At 45.7% G+C, this 12,782-nt stretch overlaps 4 protein-coding genes across 4 annotated transcripts; 2 read left to right on the forward strand and 2 right to left on the reverse strand.

Moving 5' to 3' along the window:
- Nucleotides 1-209: 209 nt before the first annotated feature.
- On the forward strand, nt 210-2,241 carry ARB_07491 (cell wall glucanase (Scw4), putative; the record flags this gene model as incomplete). Its single annotated transcript, XM_003014140.1, has 3 exons — nt 210-477; nt 633-710; nt 797-2,241. 3 exons carry the CDS (start codon nt 210-212, stop codon nt 2,239-2,241), a joined length of 1,791 nt encoding a protein of 596 aa, XP_003014186.1.
- A 402-nt stretch (nt 2,242-2,643) lies between these two features.
- On the reverse strand, nt 2,644-4,743 carry ARB_07492 (uncharacterized protein; the record flags this gene model as incomplete). The annotated part of the gene is made up of 4 exons (XM_003014141.1): nt 2,644-4,100; nt 4,156-4,315; nt 4,373-4,557; nt 4,581-4,743. 4 exons carry the CDS (start codon nt 4,741-4,743, stop codon nt 2,644-2,646), a joined length of 1,965 nt encoding a protein of 654 aa, XP_003014187.1.
- A 1,307-nt stretch (nt 4,744-6,050) lies between these two features.
- ARB_07493 (uncharacterized protein) lies at nt 6,051-8,483 on the reverse strand (the record flags this gene model as incomplete). Its single annotated transcript, XM_003014142.1, has 5 exons — nt 6,051-6,314; nt 6,386-7,432; nt 7,489-7,757; nt 7,822-7,936; nt 8,106-8,483. 5 exons carry the CDS (start codon nt 8,481-8,483, stop codon nt 6,051-6,053), a joined length of 2,073 nt encoding a protein of 690 aa, XP_003014188.1.
- A 1,277-nt stretch (nt 8,484-9,760) lies between these two features.
- Nucleotides 9,761-10,475, forward strand: ARB_07494 (mitochondrial protein Fmp26, putative; the record flags this gene model as incomplete). Its single annotated transcript, XM_003014143.1, has 3 exons — nt 9,761-9,873; nt 9,938-10,154; nt 10,215-10,475. 3 exons carry the CDS (start codon nt 9,761-9,763, stop codon nt 10,473-10,475), a joined length of 591 nt encoding a protein of 196 aa, XP_003014189.1.
- Nucleotides 10,476-12,782: the final 2,307 nt, after the last annotated feature.

The raw sequence follows: 12,782 nt of genomic DNA on the forward strand, positions 1-12,782 counted from the left end.
CAATGACTTTAGGTATGTATTTCCTGGCTAGCATGGTTCAGCTTGGTATATATGGCTAACAGTCTCTAGATTTACATCCATTGCCAGCTTCTCCTGGTATGATGTATACCCATTTAATATTCTAGTACCCTATTTATATACCTATATCCAGTATCTGCCGTATGTAAAAGCAGAAGCTCTACTATAATCAATATACCAAATTAATATCTATGCTTGATATATGTTGCAAAAGCAAAAGCAAAAGAAAAGAGAAAGTTGGTAGTCTATGGCTTGATATCACTTTATTCAATCTGTTTTCCCTCACTTCACTTGTTGTGGTCTTCCTTCACCTACGCGTCTCTCCCACCCCCCTATTTATTTCTCCTGAAACCTTTCTTTCTCTTCTTCTTCTTCTTCTTTCTTCAACCTCCCACCACAACTTGATATCACAGAAATACCCTCTAACTATCACCAACTTCGCCTGCACGCAGCTTGCTAGTACGCCGCTTACCCCTTTTTCTGTGCCTGCTGCGTTCTGCTGCGTTCTATCTAGATCTGCTAGCTCTAGAGACGCGTCGATGAAGCTGCTAATCATTATATTAACCCCTCTAGATACCCTTTTCTATCTCTATCTGTGTATCTTCTGGGCACAGTGAGAAGCAAGATGAAGACTAATCTCTCCATCTTTGCTGCTCTCTTTCTTCCGGGCTCTGTGGTTGCTAGGCCTCACAGTATGTTCTTCTATCGAAATCTATTCACTTTGGGGCCTTGCTACGCGTCTTACCTTAGGCCAGACACTTATTCTCTTCTACTATAGACCACAATCATGCTTATGGCCTGGAGAAACGCGCTTATGTGACTGATACTATTGTTGTTAAGGTGCCTGAGGTTATCAACTGGGTTGATAATGCTGGTAACACCGTTACTATTGAAACTAAAGGGATGAAGTCTTTCAAGACCATTCATCCTACCCCTGACAATGGAGATGTTGGCACTACTATTGCCCCTGATACCACTACTATGGATACCACCACTGTCACCAATATACCCACTTCTGTCTCTACCTTTGTCCCTAAGTTAGAGCCTACCACCGAGGTGAAAATCCCTGATGTGAAGCCGGGGCCGACTGAGATCAAACAAACAACTAAGGATATTACTACCACCGAAAGTAAGCCCTCGGAACCTGTTATTACTGAGCCAAAAAGCACTGATAAGCAAACTGGTGTTCCCCCTGTGCAACCCACTATCACTGAGCCAAAGAAAACAGAAACCACAGCGCATGAGCCTATCATTACAGATCCAGGGACGACTGCTAAGCCAACGAATACGAGTGTTATCAATACCACGGTTCCCGAAGTCAAACCGACGTCTGTTAGGCAAACTGAGCCTCTGACGACATCCACCCAGGATCTAGCTCCAAGCAAGCCCTCAAATGTCCCAGCTCCTACTTCATCGCCCCCTAAGGACCCGACTGAAAAATGGACTCCGGCAAATGGATTTGGAATCTGCTATGCCCCATATGCTGCTGACGGAAAATGCAAAAGCCAGGACCAAGTCAATGCAGACTTTGCAAAGCTGAATGAGTATAGCATTGTTCGTTCCTATGGTGTTGACTGCAATCAAATTGCAATGATGCTCAATGCGGCAAAGACTTACAACAAGAAAGTTATGCTTGGCCTTTTCACCATTCAAAACGTCGACTCTGATTTGAACATCTTCCTTACCGCTGCAAAGAACAACTGGGCATACATCTACGCCATTGCTATTGGGAACGAAGTCGTTAATACCGGAAAAGCATCTGCTAACGCCCTCGTCAATGCCGTCAATCATTCCCGCTCTATACTACGCGCGAACGGATACAATGGACCAGTCGTAGCCGTCGACACCGTCAATGCCATGACCGCTCACCCAGAAATCTGTTACGCATCTGATTTTTGTGCTGTCAATATCCACCCGTTTTTCGATCCGCATACCTCCGCTTCTGAAGCTGGACAGTTCGTTAGAGAACAATCCAAGGCTGTTTCTAATGCAGTACACGGAGCCAAGAGAGTAATTGTCACTGAAACCGGATGGCCTCATGGCGGCTACCAAAACGGAGAAGCTTTTCCTTCAAGAGAGAACCAGCGTGTTGCTATCGAGAACATAAAACAGGCTTACAAAGATACCAATGGAGAACTATTATTATTCTCTGCTTTCGATGATCCATGGAAAGTAGATGGTTCTAACACTTTCGGTGCAGAGAAGTACTGGGGTATCTACTAAAGGTCGATCTAGCAATCGCCTATCTAATTGATGCTCATATCTATGAGCATTCTGATTTTACGACAAACGAAAAGACGCAGCAAAGTGAAAACATTTTACGATGACATGCTGTTGAATTTGAAAAGGCGGGAGGAAAAAGGATTAAAAGAGGGAAAACGAGAAAAAAAATATTAAAGGCCAAAATGGTTCTTTTAAAGGGGTTATATGTATTAGCTTAGTATATTTTAGAACATCGAATGAATACCCCTTGTCACCAAAATATCACTTCTCTACTTCACTTGTAAACACAGCACTAGATTATATCTATGATGTAGCAATGACGATCGTAATAGGAAGAAATGATGTAATTTCAAATCGCTATGCATCTAAGTACAAATTTGGCAAAAATTAAAGAACTCCTTCCTAGGTAATATGAGCGTTCTCCATTTGCTCTGGAAGTTCGTTCTCAACCATCTCCACTGTTATGGTTGGAGTAGCAGGAATATCTGTACTGCCATTTGTGCGCGGTGTTTGAGGCTGTGATGAAGTTGGGTTGTGGCTGGCTTCGGTTGGTGATGCACTGCAGTTTTGGGTATCAGGCGTAGTATTGACATGGCCATTGGTATCTTGATGTTTCTGATGCTGTTGATGGGCACGCCACCGCCTGGTTCTCGGGGGTTCTGGCTTCTGAGCTGGCTTGTTAGACGGACAATTATGTGGATTATGTGGAGGCGGAGGCGGAGGACGGGTAGCCGAGTGTTGTTGTCTGACGTGGTGATGGTGATGAGATTTGGCAGGATGAGTTGGAGGTACCGAATGTGAAGATCTGCGAGGAGGAGGAACTGCCGGAGGCGTGCTAGGGTGGTGAATATGAATTTTATGAGAGGCAGAAGATGGAGGGAAGCAGTGTGACGTGGACGTGATCGAATCAGGCGATTGAACCACAGGTTCCTTCGGGCTCGAGCATGCAGTATTGTCTTCAATTTTACGAACAGGAGAGGAGGCGGAGGTAGGGTTTTCTACTGTATCCTCTGGTTCTGCCAGATGGAATTTCGAAATCCTTGATTCCGAGGATCCTCGATATCCATGGCTTGAACTTGCCCTCTCACCTGCCTCCTTTGATTCGGCTCTTCGACGCGCTCTGGAACGGCGTGCCACTGGAGGTTCTGGCTTTTGTTTCACCACGGTCACTCCTTTACTCGGTATAACGACGCCCGGTTTCTCTTTGTGAGAAGCTACCTTTGCAATGCTATGAGAAGAAGAGCGTGCTGAGTCAAGTCCAAGGGCCGTTGACACAGCAGCCGGGTGTTGGTTCGGTGATGACGAGGCATCATGTCCGTGAAGATTCTCATCCAGACTTGTCTGAGGTGAAATTGGTGAACCAATGCTAGGAACTTCCACGCTTCCTAATGAATCTGTATTGGCATGGCCGTTCGTCCTCGAAGTCTCAATCGATGCTGGTTCGGACAGCTCTTTCGTGAACCAATTAGTTCCTTCGCATATCCAGTCAACCTGGCTACACCGCAAGACAAGCCTTTTTGTGGTATCGTCCACTTCGTTGAAATGAAGAATTCTTTCGCTATCGTCACCAGCATCTGTATCAGACCACTGACCCCTAATTAGAGTTGTGAAGAGCTTTCTAAGCTCCTCCCGTCTATCATGCGGAGGATACTTCAGTTGAGTATGAGCAAGAAGTGGGTATAAAACTCTGAGATATGTATGGCGGAGGGGCATTGCATCTTCAGGGAGGTCATAAAGGTTACGAATAAGAATATCGACAAGAACACGAAGATCATTAGTATAAAAATATTCATAAGTGGAGGGCGTCGTAAATAGCAGGTATAGAATTTTGAGGGTGAGAAGCTGTAAAGAAGTTTCGTCTAATTCAATGTGATTAGTTTATGGGAACTTCAGGGGAGGAGGAATAAAATGTACCTTCACGGTTAAGGAGAAGAATGATGTTTTCTCCAAAAGTTTTATAAAGACTGCCATGCATAGATAGAACTTTCATTACTTTGTTCGTTAATGGCATAGTTGTAGTCAGGTCCCTGGTTGGGTCATGACTTGATACCATGAACTGCTCATTGAGAACTAGCTACATAGAAGTCAAGTCAGAATTGATAACACCAGAAATAGAGAAAGGATACCATACCAAAACACGAATCACAGGATAATGATACGGGTCATTAGGATCCTCTGGGGGCCCTTCGATTATTTGTAGAAGATATTTTATGAATCCATCATCCACGGTCACTATGAGGGGAAGATGTAAGTATATGATCACAACATGCTTCTCCCAGGTACCGGACAGCAAAGCAACCCGGTAACCAATAACCACTATTAACCACTCCGAGACTCACCTAGGTCTTCTATCTTAACCCTCTGTATCCTTGACATCTCATACAAGAGATCCATTAGCAACCGGTGCAGGCTAGCTTCGACACCACTGCCAGAATGGTCATTGCCCCTTAGCGATTGTATTAATTCCAATAGCCGACAAAACGCCCCTTCTTCACACATCATCTCGAAGGTAGCTTCATTTTCACACCCGTCGAAGAGGAGGAGAGACACGATCCCGAGCAGATTTTCATGTGAATCTTCCTATGAAACGAATTATCCCGGTTAGATGATGTTCTGTACCAAAGCTCATTCTGAAATGTATATACCTGGAGTAGGCTGTATATTATCTGAAGTCGTATATAATCTGCATTGTTCGTGAATAGCGGAGATGATAAAACCAGCTCCGTACATCGGGTAATGTCATGGTCGGGGTCGAAGAAGTCTTCTACTCGCGAGTTTCGTGTCAGAAAAATCGGATATGTTGGAAGACATGCCCGCAAAGGAACAATTCAAATACCTCTGCAGCTCTCAAGCAAGGACAAATATGTGCGCAAGCTATCATCGATCTCCTCGTGTGAATCGCATTGCCGTTTTAGAACGTCGTCCAATTCTACCGGCAGAGACACTCGGTTAGCCAACCAAATTCAGAACTAGCATATCATTATAAGAATCACAGATTGACCATCCCCCTAGAAGCGCACGAACGGATAGATCCACAGAGATATCTCTACTCACCATCCCAGAACTGTTCTTCGGTTCTCAAACTGCTGGCTTCGAAGTCCATTCCTGTGCTCAAGCATATCTGGATAATGGGTCACTGGCCGTGGTAGTTCCCGCAAAGTCAAGGGCACCGAGACGAGACACGCGACGAAGGGAGGAGAGGGGCCCTGTATTAACAAGGAAAAGAGGGTACTGCAGGCCCAGGACCGGAGAAATGGAAACGAATATCGACGGGGCAAATCTGCCTTGAGATGCAGGTGGACGCTGCAGAAACTCTGGGGAAGTTCACGACGGTCACTGGTAAATATTACATAAGCATCGCCTGACCAGCAAGTGATCTCATAGTACATATTTTTTTGATTGGCATTCTTGTTATTGAAGTTCTTGGTTGTCCGATAATACATATATCCCTGTAGAGACAGTACTTGGATACGAGGTTGCTAGTTTCCTACAGGTGTAGTGGCTGTGCAGAGAGCTAGAAAGTGGTTTGAAGGAGTAGTAACCAGCACATCGGCGAGCCTATTCACAGACATTCAAAGTATTGATATCTACACAGCATTCATCTAATTTTAGACGCTTGACCGTCCTTAAAAAAGGAAGGAAAAAAAAAAAAATGAAAGAACCCTTGCGCAAGAAAACACCGGAAAAATGGGTATAGTATCACCGAGATCCTCTATATATCCTCCAGTTTTATCTTCCAATTCCCCTATCAACCTGAGCTGGGACTTATACAGTGGCAATGTCGGTTTCTTGGGCTATTTTGAGACATGTTAGCGTGCGGACTGTGAATAAGGGCTGAGCCTGGGAAGCGGCTTACTATTCCATAGTTCGGCGTACACGCCGCCTAAATCGAGAAGTTCGATATGCGTGCCGCTTTCTACCACATGGCCGTCTTTTAGAACAATAATCTGATCGCTGTCATAGATCGTGCGAAGCCGATGTGCTACAAACACACTTGTTCGAGCCTTGTCCTTTAGAATGCTGTTGATGTTTTGAAGCAGGGCTTGCTCCGTATATGTGTCGAGGGCAGAGGTCTGTTTCAGTTAGAATTAGTAAAAGCGCTGATCCGCGAATTATTTCGAAAGATGCAAAGGAGTTAACACACCGCTTCATCGAAGAAGAGTAAGGGCGGGTCTTTCAAAATCAATCGGGAGACTGCTAGTCGCTGTTTTTCACCACCTGATATCATCATCCCTCGTTCTCCAACGGGGGTATCGTATCCAGCGGGTAACCGCTCGATGAGGTCGTGAATATGGGCTCGTTGTGCGGCCCGCTTGACCTCCTCAGTAGTAGCATCGATCTTCCCGTAGCGGATGTTGTGTTTGATCGTGTTATTAAACAAAGGAGTGTCTTGTGGCACAACTCCAATCGCCTTTCTCAGACTTGACACAGTCAGGCCGCGGATATCTTGGCCGTCAATCAATATACGGCCCTCGTGCACGTCATAGAATCGGAAAAGTAGCCGGAGTATTGTTGATTTTCCACATCCACTTGGCCCGACAATGGCGATTTTCTTGCCAGCTGGAATGGTGAAGGACACGTTTTTCAAGATTGGTCTGTCTGGCAAATACCCAAAGGTGACATTTTCGAATCGGATTTCTCCGCCTTGACGAAGCTGTAAAGGTTTCGCATCGGGCGCTTCCTTAACGTTAATATTGACCTTTTGTAAGTTGAAAAGAGTCTCCATGTCCATCAATGACTGCCTGAGCTCTCTGTACACAGATCCCAGGAAGTTGAGGGGCATCGAAAGTTGGAATACCAATTGATTAACCATTACAAGGTCGCCAACTGTTAGCTGTCCCGTAGCCACGCCATCAGATGCCAGGTACATCATGGCAGCCAGCGCACTCGAGAAGATCATATTTTGGCCTGAGTTTAACAATGACAGTGAAGTTGTGACCTTAATTGAAGCGGCTTCATACTTCTTCAATGCCTGGTCATACCGCGAAACTTCAAACTGTTCGTTATTAAAATATTTCACAGCCTCATAATTAATCAGGGAATCAACTGCTACTGTTGCCCCCTGATTATCAGCTGCATTTGCTTGCTTTCGAAATTTTGTTCTCCAGGCCGTAGTAGTGATGGTAAAAGCAGTGTAGGCTAGCATTGTTGCAGCAGTGATAGCAGCAAACTTAGCGCCATATTGATACGTCTAGAGAATTCGTTAGCAAACAGAATTTAATGCACGTTAATGAAAGGAGGTCATACCAAAATTCCGCAAACCATTGAGATTTCCAGCGCGGTTGGGAACACATGAAAGACCATGGACGTGAGCAAAAAACTGATGCCTTTTGTTCCCCTGTCGATGGCGCGAGTAAGACCTCCGGTTTGGCGACTTAAATGAAAATTCAGGTCAAGTCTGAGAAGGTGGTCAAAGACATTGCGAGCAACCTTTCGGATTGCTTTTTGAGCAACGCTGGCAAATACAGCGTTTCTCAACTCTTGAAACAATGTTGCTCCAATTCTTGTGACGCCATCTATACTCGTGTTCTCTAGTTAGGGGTCAAAATTTCAAGCACTCAGATAAGGGCAAGTTCATACATGCTATTATCATGGATCCTCCAACTGTCCAGGCAGTATCGCCTATTGCCATAAAATCAATATTCATAGAGTCGACTATGCTTTTGAAGTAAAATGGAACTTGAACATTGAGAATCTAGAAATTGATCAGCCAGAATGTACTATAATGTCCGAGGCTCCATAGCAACAAACCTTTCCGCCTACAAGCAAAGATAGAGCTATCCCGACTCGAAGTTTTGTGTTCCAGTCGTCCTACGTCATTTAGTAGAGGTTCTCCAATGCACTGTACTATGATTTGCGCCCACCTTTGGCCAAAGATACTTTGCCATCTCTTTCATAATGGCCCAGTCAACTTTTCTCTGTTCTTTGGAGGTGACAGTAGTCTCCGAGAGCAAAGTTCCCGGCTTCTTGTTTCCTGGGTTTGAAGGGCTCGCGATTTCCTTCTCCCCAGCATTCCGTACTTTGTCCGTAGCAGACTGTGCAATCCCCTTACTAGACCTTGCAGTCTTTTTCAAGGCATCACCAGGTTGCTCTTTCGACAACTTCCCCCAGGTTGTGAAGGCGCAGCAGGCTCCTTCATGGCGATATAGTCCCTGGCCGGGCTGCCCCGAAAGACGCACACGGGACCAAGAAAGGTTTCTGTGCGCAACGCGATAATGCAATTGCGCGGTTCGTAGAAGCATGTCGTCGCGCAATGGATAGGCTCTGCAGCTAATGCAGAGTAAGTATTCTAGTAATTCGCTTTCCCTATCTCTCGAAATTTCATGATGTCATGATAGGGCGGTTTCATGCGTCTATCCACGATCCTATAACTAACTACATACAAAGTGAGTCAGCGGAACTATTCACCAGCTGGACGTAGAGAACACTTACCAGGCACTGTACAACTAACTACCACTTCTCCCGCTCTTCCCGAAGAGTCCTGAGGTCCACGCCTTGCCCACGAGCAACGAGACAAAAGGCTTGTCAGATATTTGCATCAAACCGGCAAGCCACGCCTTTGCGTGATAAATTGAGTTCGGAGCCTCATTTCGAGCTTGTTTGCCTTGTTTGTTTGCATCGTCATGTTTTCTTGAACCTGATGGAAAGTTGCATTTCTGCGACGAATCGCCGAAAAACCCGCAGCAAGAGGCCAGGCATTGAGTGTCTACCCAGCTTGCGGAATACGCAGTCGCATAAATGAAGCGATCAATTGCCGCAAGGGGCGTCAGGCCGTCGAGCTGTCTTAAGCCGGGACCGAGATGCGGCCGGAGGAGACAGATTCATATCCAAGCCATACCGAGCAGCCAACTCGATTCGGTGACAAGCGACAACTTCCACACTGCCTCGACGACCGCTAGATCTGCTATATCTCCGGGTTAGTGTGTATCATTCTGATTTACGTTAACTCGTACGCTGACCTTTGCTACAGATGCCAAATTCGAAGTTGTCGGCTCGCCCTATTCCTTACTTTCCGTCTCCCTGTCGGCATCCCAAAACCTTTATACAAGGCGTGGAACCCTTGTAGGATTAAGCGGAAAAGCAGAAAATGTATGGCTGCCAACATATATACGGAAGAATTGCTGGAATACATGGCTAAATGGAAATATTATAAAAGGTCGTTTCTACTCTGCGGATCCTTGAGCCATTCCGGCGGGCGGCACTTGGAATTCCGTTTCTATACCAAAAGGTTAGAAAGTCCTTCTCTCATCATGAATTTACTTGGTTCTGACCATTCCCGTTGGTAGATATCCTCAACTAGCCCCGTATCTGCGTTAATTTCCGTAAAATCTCCAGTGACGTCGCTCGCTCTTCTACAGCTCAATGGAACAGTAGATTGGATGCTGGCGCAGCGGAACGCTCTTCTTGCGTGGACAGGTCATTCGTTGACAGTAAAGCCAAGAATCAACAGTCAGTTGGTATATATCACCCTACCTTGTTCCATAATGATCGTATAGGGAGCTGATCTGGGAAGAGTGTAATGCATTGGGGAAATTCTGAGGTTACAGGACGAGGACTTATTGCACTAGCTGGGAAGGGACAAATATACTCTATAAAGCTCAAAGAAGGGGAGCAGTATATCGCCCATCCAGGGTATGTGGAACTAGTCCGGAATTTCCCCTCATACACTGATCATACACTAATGTATTGTATGCAGGAATGTGATTGCCTACACGATAACACAGACTCCTCCGCAGCCTTATAGATTCAAGTCGACGACCCTGAGATTCCAGGTGCCCAATTTGGGTATTGGAAAACGCCTATCTAATACTAACCTTGTGTCAAATCTATCAAAATCAGACACTTGGATGGCGCTGATGAAGATTTTCCATACTTTCAGAACATGGACAAGAAGGACTATTTGGGGTGATAGAGTATGTGCTCAAACCAATGTTGAATCTGTGACTTATCGGCTAATCACCTATAAAAAATAGCTATTTTTGCAATTCCAAGGTCCCACTACCCTGCTTGTGCAATCTAGGGCTGCACGCATTAACGATATATTAACGGACGGGGAGGTAAATGAAATCGCCGATGCCACTCCAGGAGTCACTAGAGTGGCGGTGGAAGCAACTGAAGCACCGTCTCTGAAGGAGATTGCTAGCAAGGCTGCTGCTGAAAATAAAACCGGCCAACGGCAGAGCGTTGCAAGTGTGCATCAAGATGGAAAAGTCGACATCAAGTCCACCGAATAGACTCCTCCGGACGGGTTTAAGGAGGAGGAATAGAAAGTTTTGTCACTTTTATACTGCCCCTGTATTAGTACTACTATTACCTATGTTTGTGCTATTGTCTTAATTGTGCCAATGCAATGCATAGATGTTGATATTTTGTATGTGGCCTACGGCCAAGCACATTCGACAGCTGTAGAGTATGTCCATTAATGATGGAGTGCAAAAAGCTTATGCTTAGCTCTTTATATGGTTTTAAGTCAACCGTATATGTTGTGTCAAGCACAGTATATATTGTTAAAGTATAACTAGTTGGTCCATTAGTTTTATAACTACTGGGGATCAACTAGTTATATTCACGCAGCAAACCAATTGGTCTACGTCTATGAAATAGTCGATACCCTGGCCCTCCCTGCGCTCCGGCTCTTTGTAGCAATCTCGTTTACGCCTTTTTTTTTTTTTTTTTTTTTTTTTTTTTTTTTTTTCGAGCTACGTTTCTGTCTTCCGGCGATTTTACATCTCCCAAATCAACTGGTTCTTGCTCTTCGTCCTTCGGAATGGAGGTACTAGAGTCTGCACATGGCAAACCACTTCGGAGCTTTCAAAGGGCATGAGGGTGGCGACGTCTAGATGACAGCTCTAAGCTGCAATCAATTATGGGACATACTGGCCCTTGTCAGGAATCATTGGCCGGCTCCACGCCAATATACTATGTGGGATGGCCAATGATTTCTAGCTTAGTACTGTAAGAGCCATTCCTATCTCCCTCGTCTATAGTTTCACATCTTAAGATATCTGTGCCATTCGTTAGAAGTATTTGAACAATCCCCCAGGTACCTTTTTCAATTGCAGAACTAAACGGGGTATCATGAAAGTGTTTGTGGTTAAGACTTGGTCCGTGGTCAAGTAAGAGTTCAGTGATATCCTCAAGCCCGTCTCTCCCGCACGGTATAGGGGGAGTAGGTTGGTAATATTATCCCGCAGGGGCCGGGGGGCCTTTGCATCACTAGGGAAGTGCAGGAGCATTTCCAACGTCACGTTTAATGATTGCGCCCTCTGAAGCCACCTAAAAATTTCGGTCCGAGTGTTAAGATAACTGCGTCCAAGTGAATCTCCGATACGGCGGTTTGATTGTTTGAAATCGTAAAATGATGTAGAATCTCTTGTGCCCCAAAATGCAGCGGTTGTCATTATAAGGCGATTTCAGGTCCGCTAAGACTAAGAGAGCAGCCATGATCCATAAGTAACGAAAATCGATCAGTGCGTCCTGACCAGGCAACGCCATGCACTGTTTGAATTTTGGTCGGAGTGGTGATGTCAAGCACTTAGGGCTTGAATCCAGCATCTATTAACAGCATATATATCGGCGGAAAGTCCGATATAATAGCATCGTCCAAAGCCTCAGAATCATCTATTGATGGACCCAAAATATCCACTCTATCCTGAGTATTGCTGGACGAGACCCAGTTATATATTTTGAGCAGAATATTCCAAAGCCAGCTTGAAGTACATGTTACTTTCTGGCAACACCGTTTCCACTTTGAACTCTGTAACGATAGGGTAGCATAGCCTGTGTTGCCTGAAGATATAGGCCACCGGCAAAGGACAGTTTCGGAATTCCTCCGCAATAGCCCGATTACACACAGTGCCATCTTGGTCGAAACGAAGGGTAAACCCCGTGCGGAGCCGCTTTGCTGTTCTAATAGAGCACTGAGATCTCATAGCCCAAGATAGCAGCCAACCATCTGAAGCATTTCACTAGGAAATGTGGCGAAGGTAGCGGCTGTGCGTGTTGGGTTGGCCATGTGTTGCTCCGTAGTGGCCCAAGGGATCTGGGTATCATGACGCCTTGCAACGGCTTGTGGGTCCAGAAGCAAACTCCTAGTTAACTATTCAAAGTGCGCGTGGTGCAGCCAGATGGACCGCAAGGCGTGGGAATCTATGCCCTGAGTCCACAGTGCGGCTGCTTTGTGCTCTTTGCTGTCAAGAAAAAGCTGCTCGACGTTGGCGGCGGACAAGCCGAGATAGAGGCTAAGATTACATAATGCGTTCAGACCTCGGCGCCATGCCCTATTGGGCAAAGTGCCCGTCCCATGCGGAGACAAAAACCTTAAGGTAACCTCGGTCTGAAACGCTTCCCTGACGTTTCGAACCGTCAACTCGACAAACGGTGGACACGGCAACGTCGTCGTTCTTCAGAGTGATTCAGGGAAAAGGATGCTTGATCTGCGCGCCAGCTGTGGCTTGGTGTGACAGAGATGCGCGGATGTTGTTTTGACGTGCATATCTGACCAACACGAAACCTTCTCGGCGCTTGACATCCCCACGTCT

The sequence above is a fragment of the Trichophyton benhamiae genome, assembly GCF_000151125.1.
Source record: "Trichophyton benhamiae CBS 112371 chromosome Unknown Abenha-F-W-01a06.fp72, whole genome shotgun sequence".
In the NCBI taxonomy this organism is placed as follows: domain Eukaryota; kingdom Fungi; phylum Ascomycota; class Eurotiomycetes; order Onygenales; family Arthrodermataceae; genus Trichophyton; species Trichophyton benhamiae.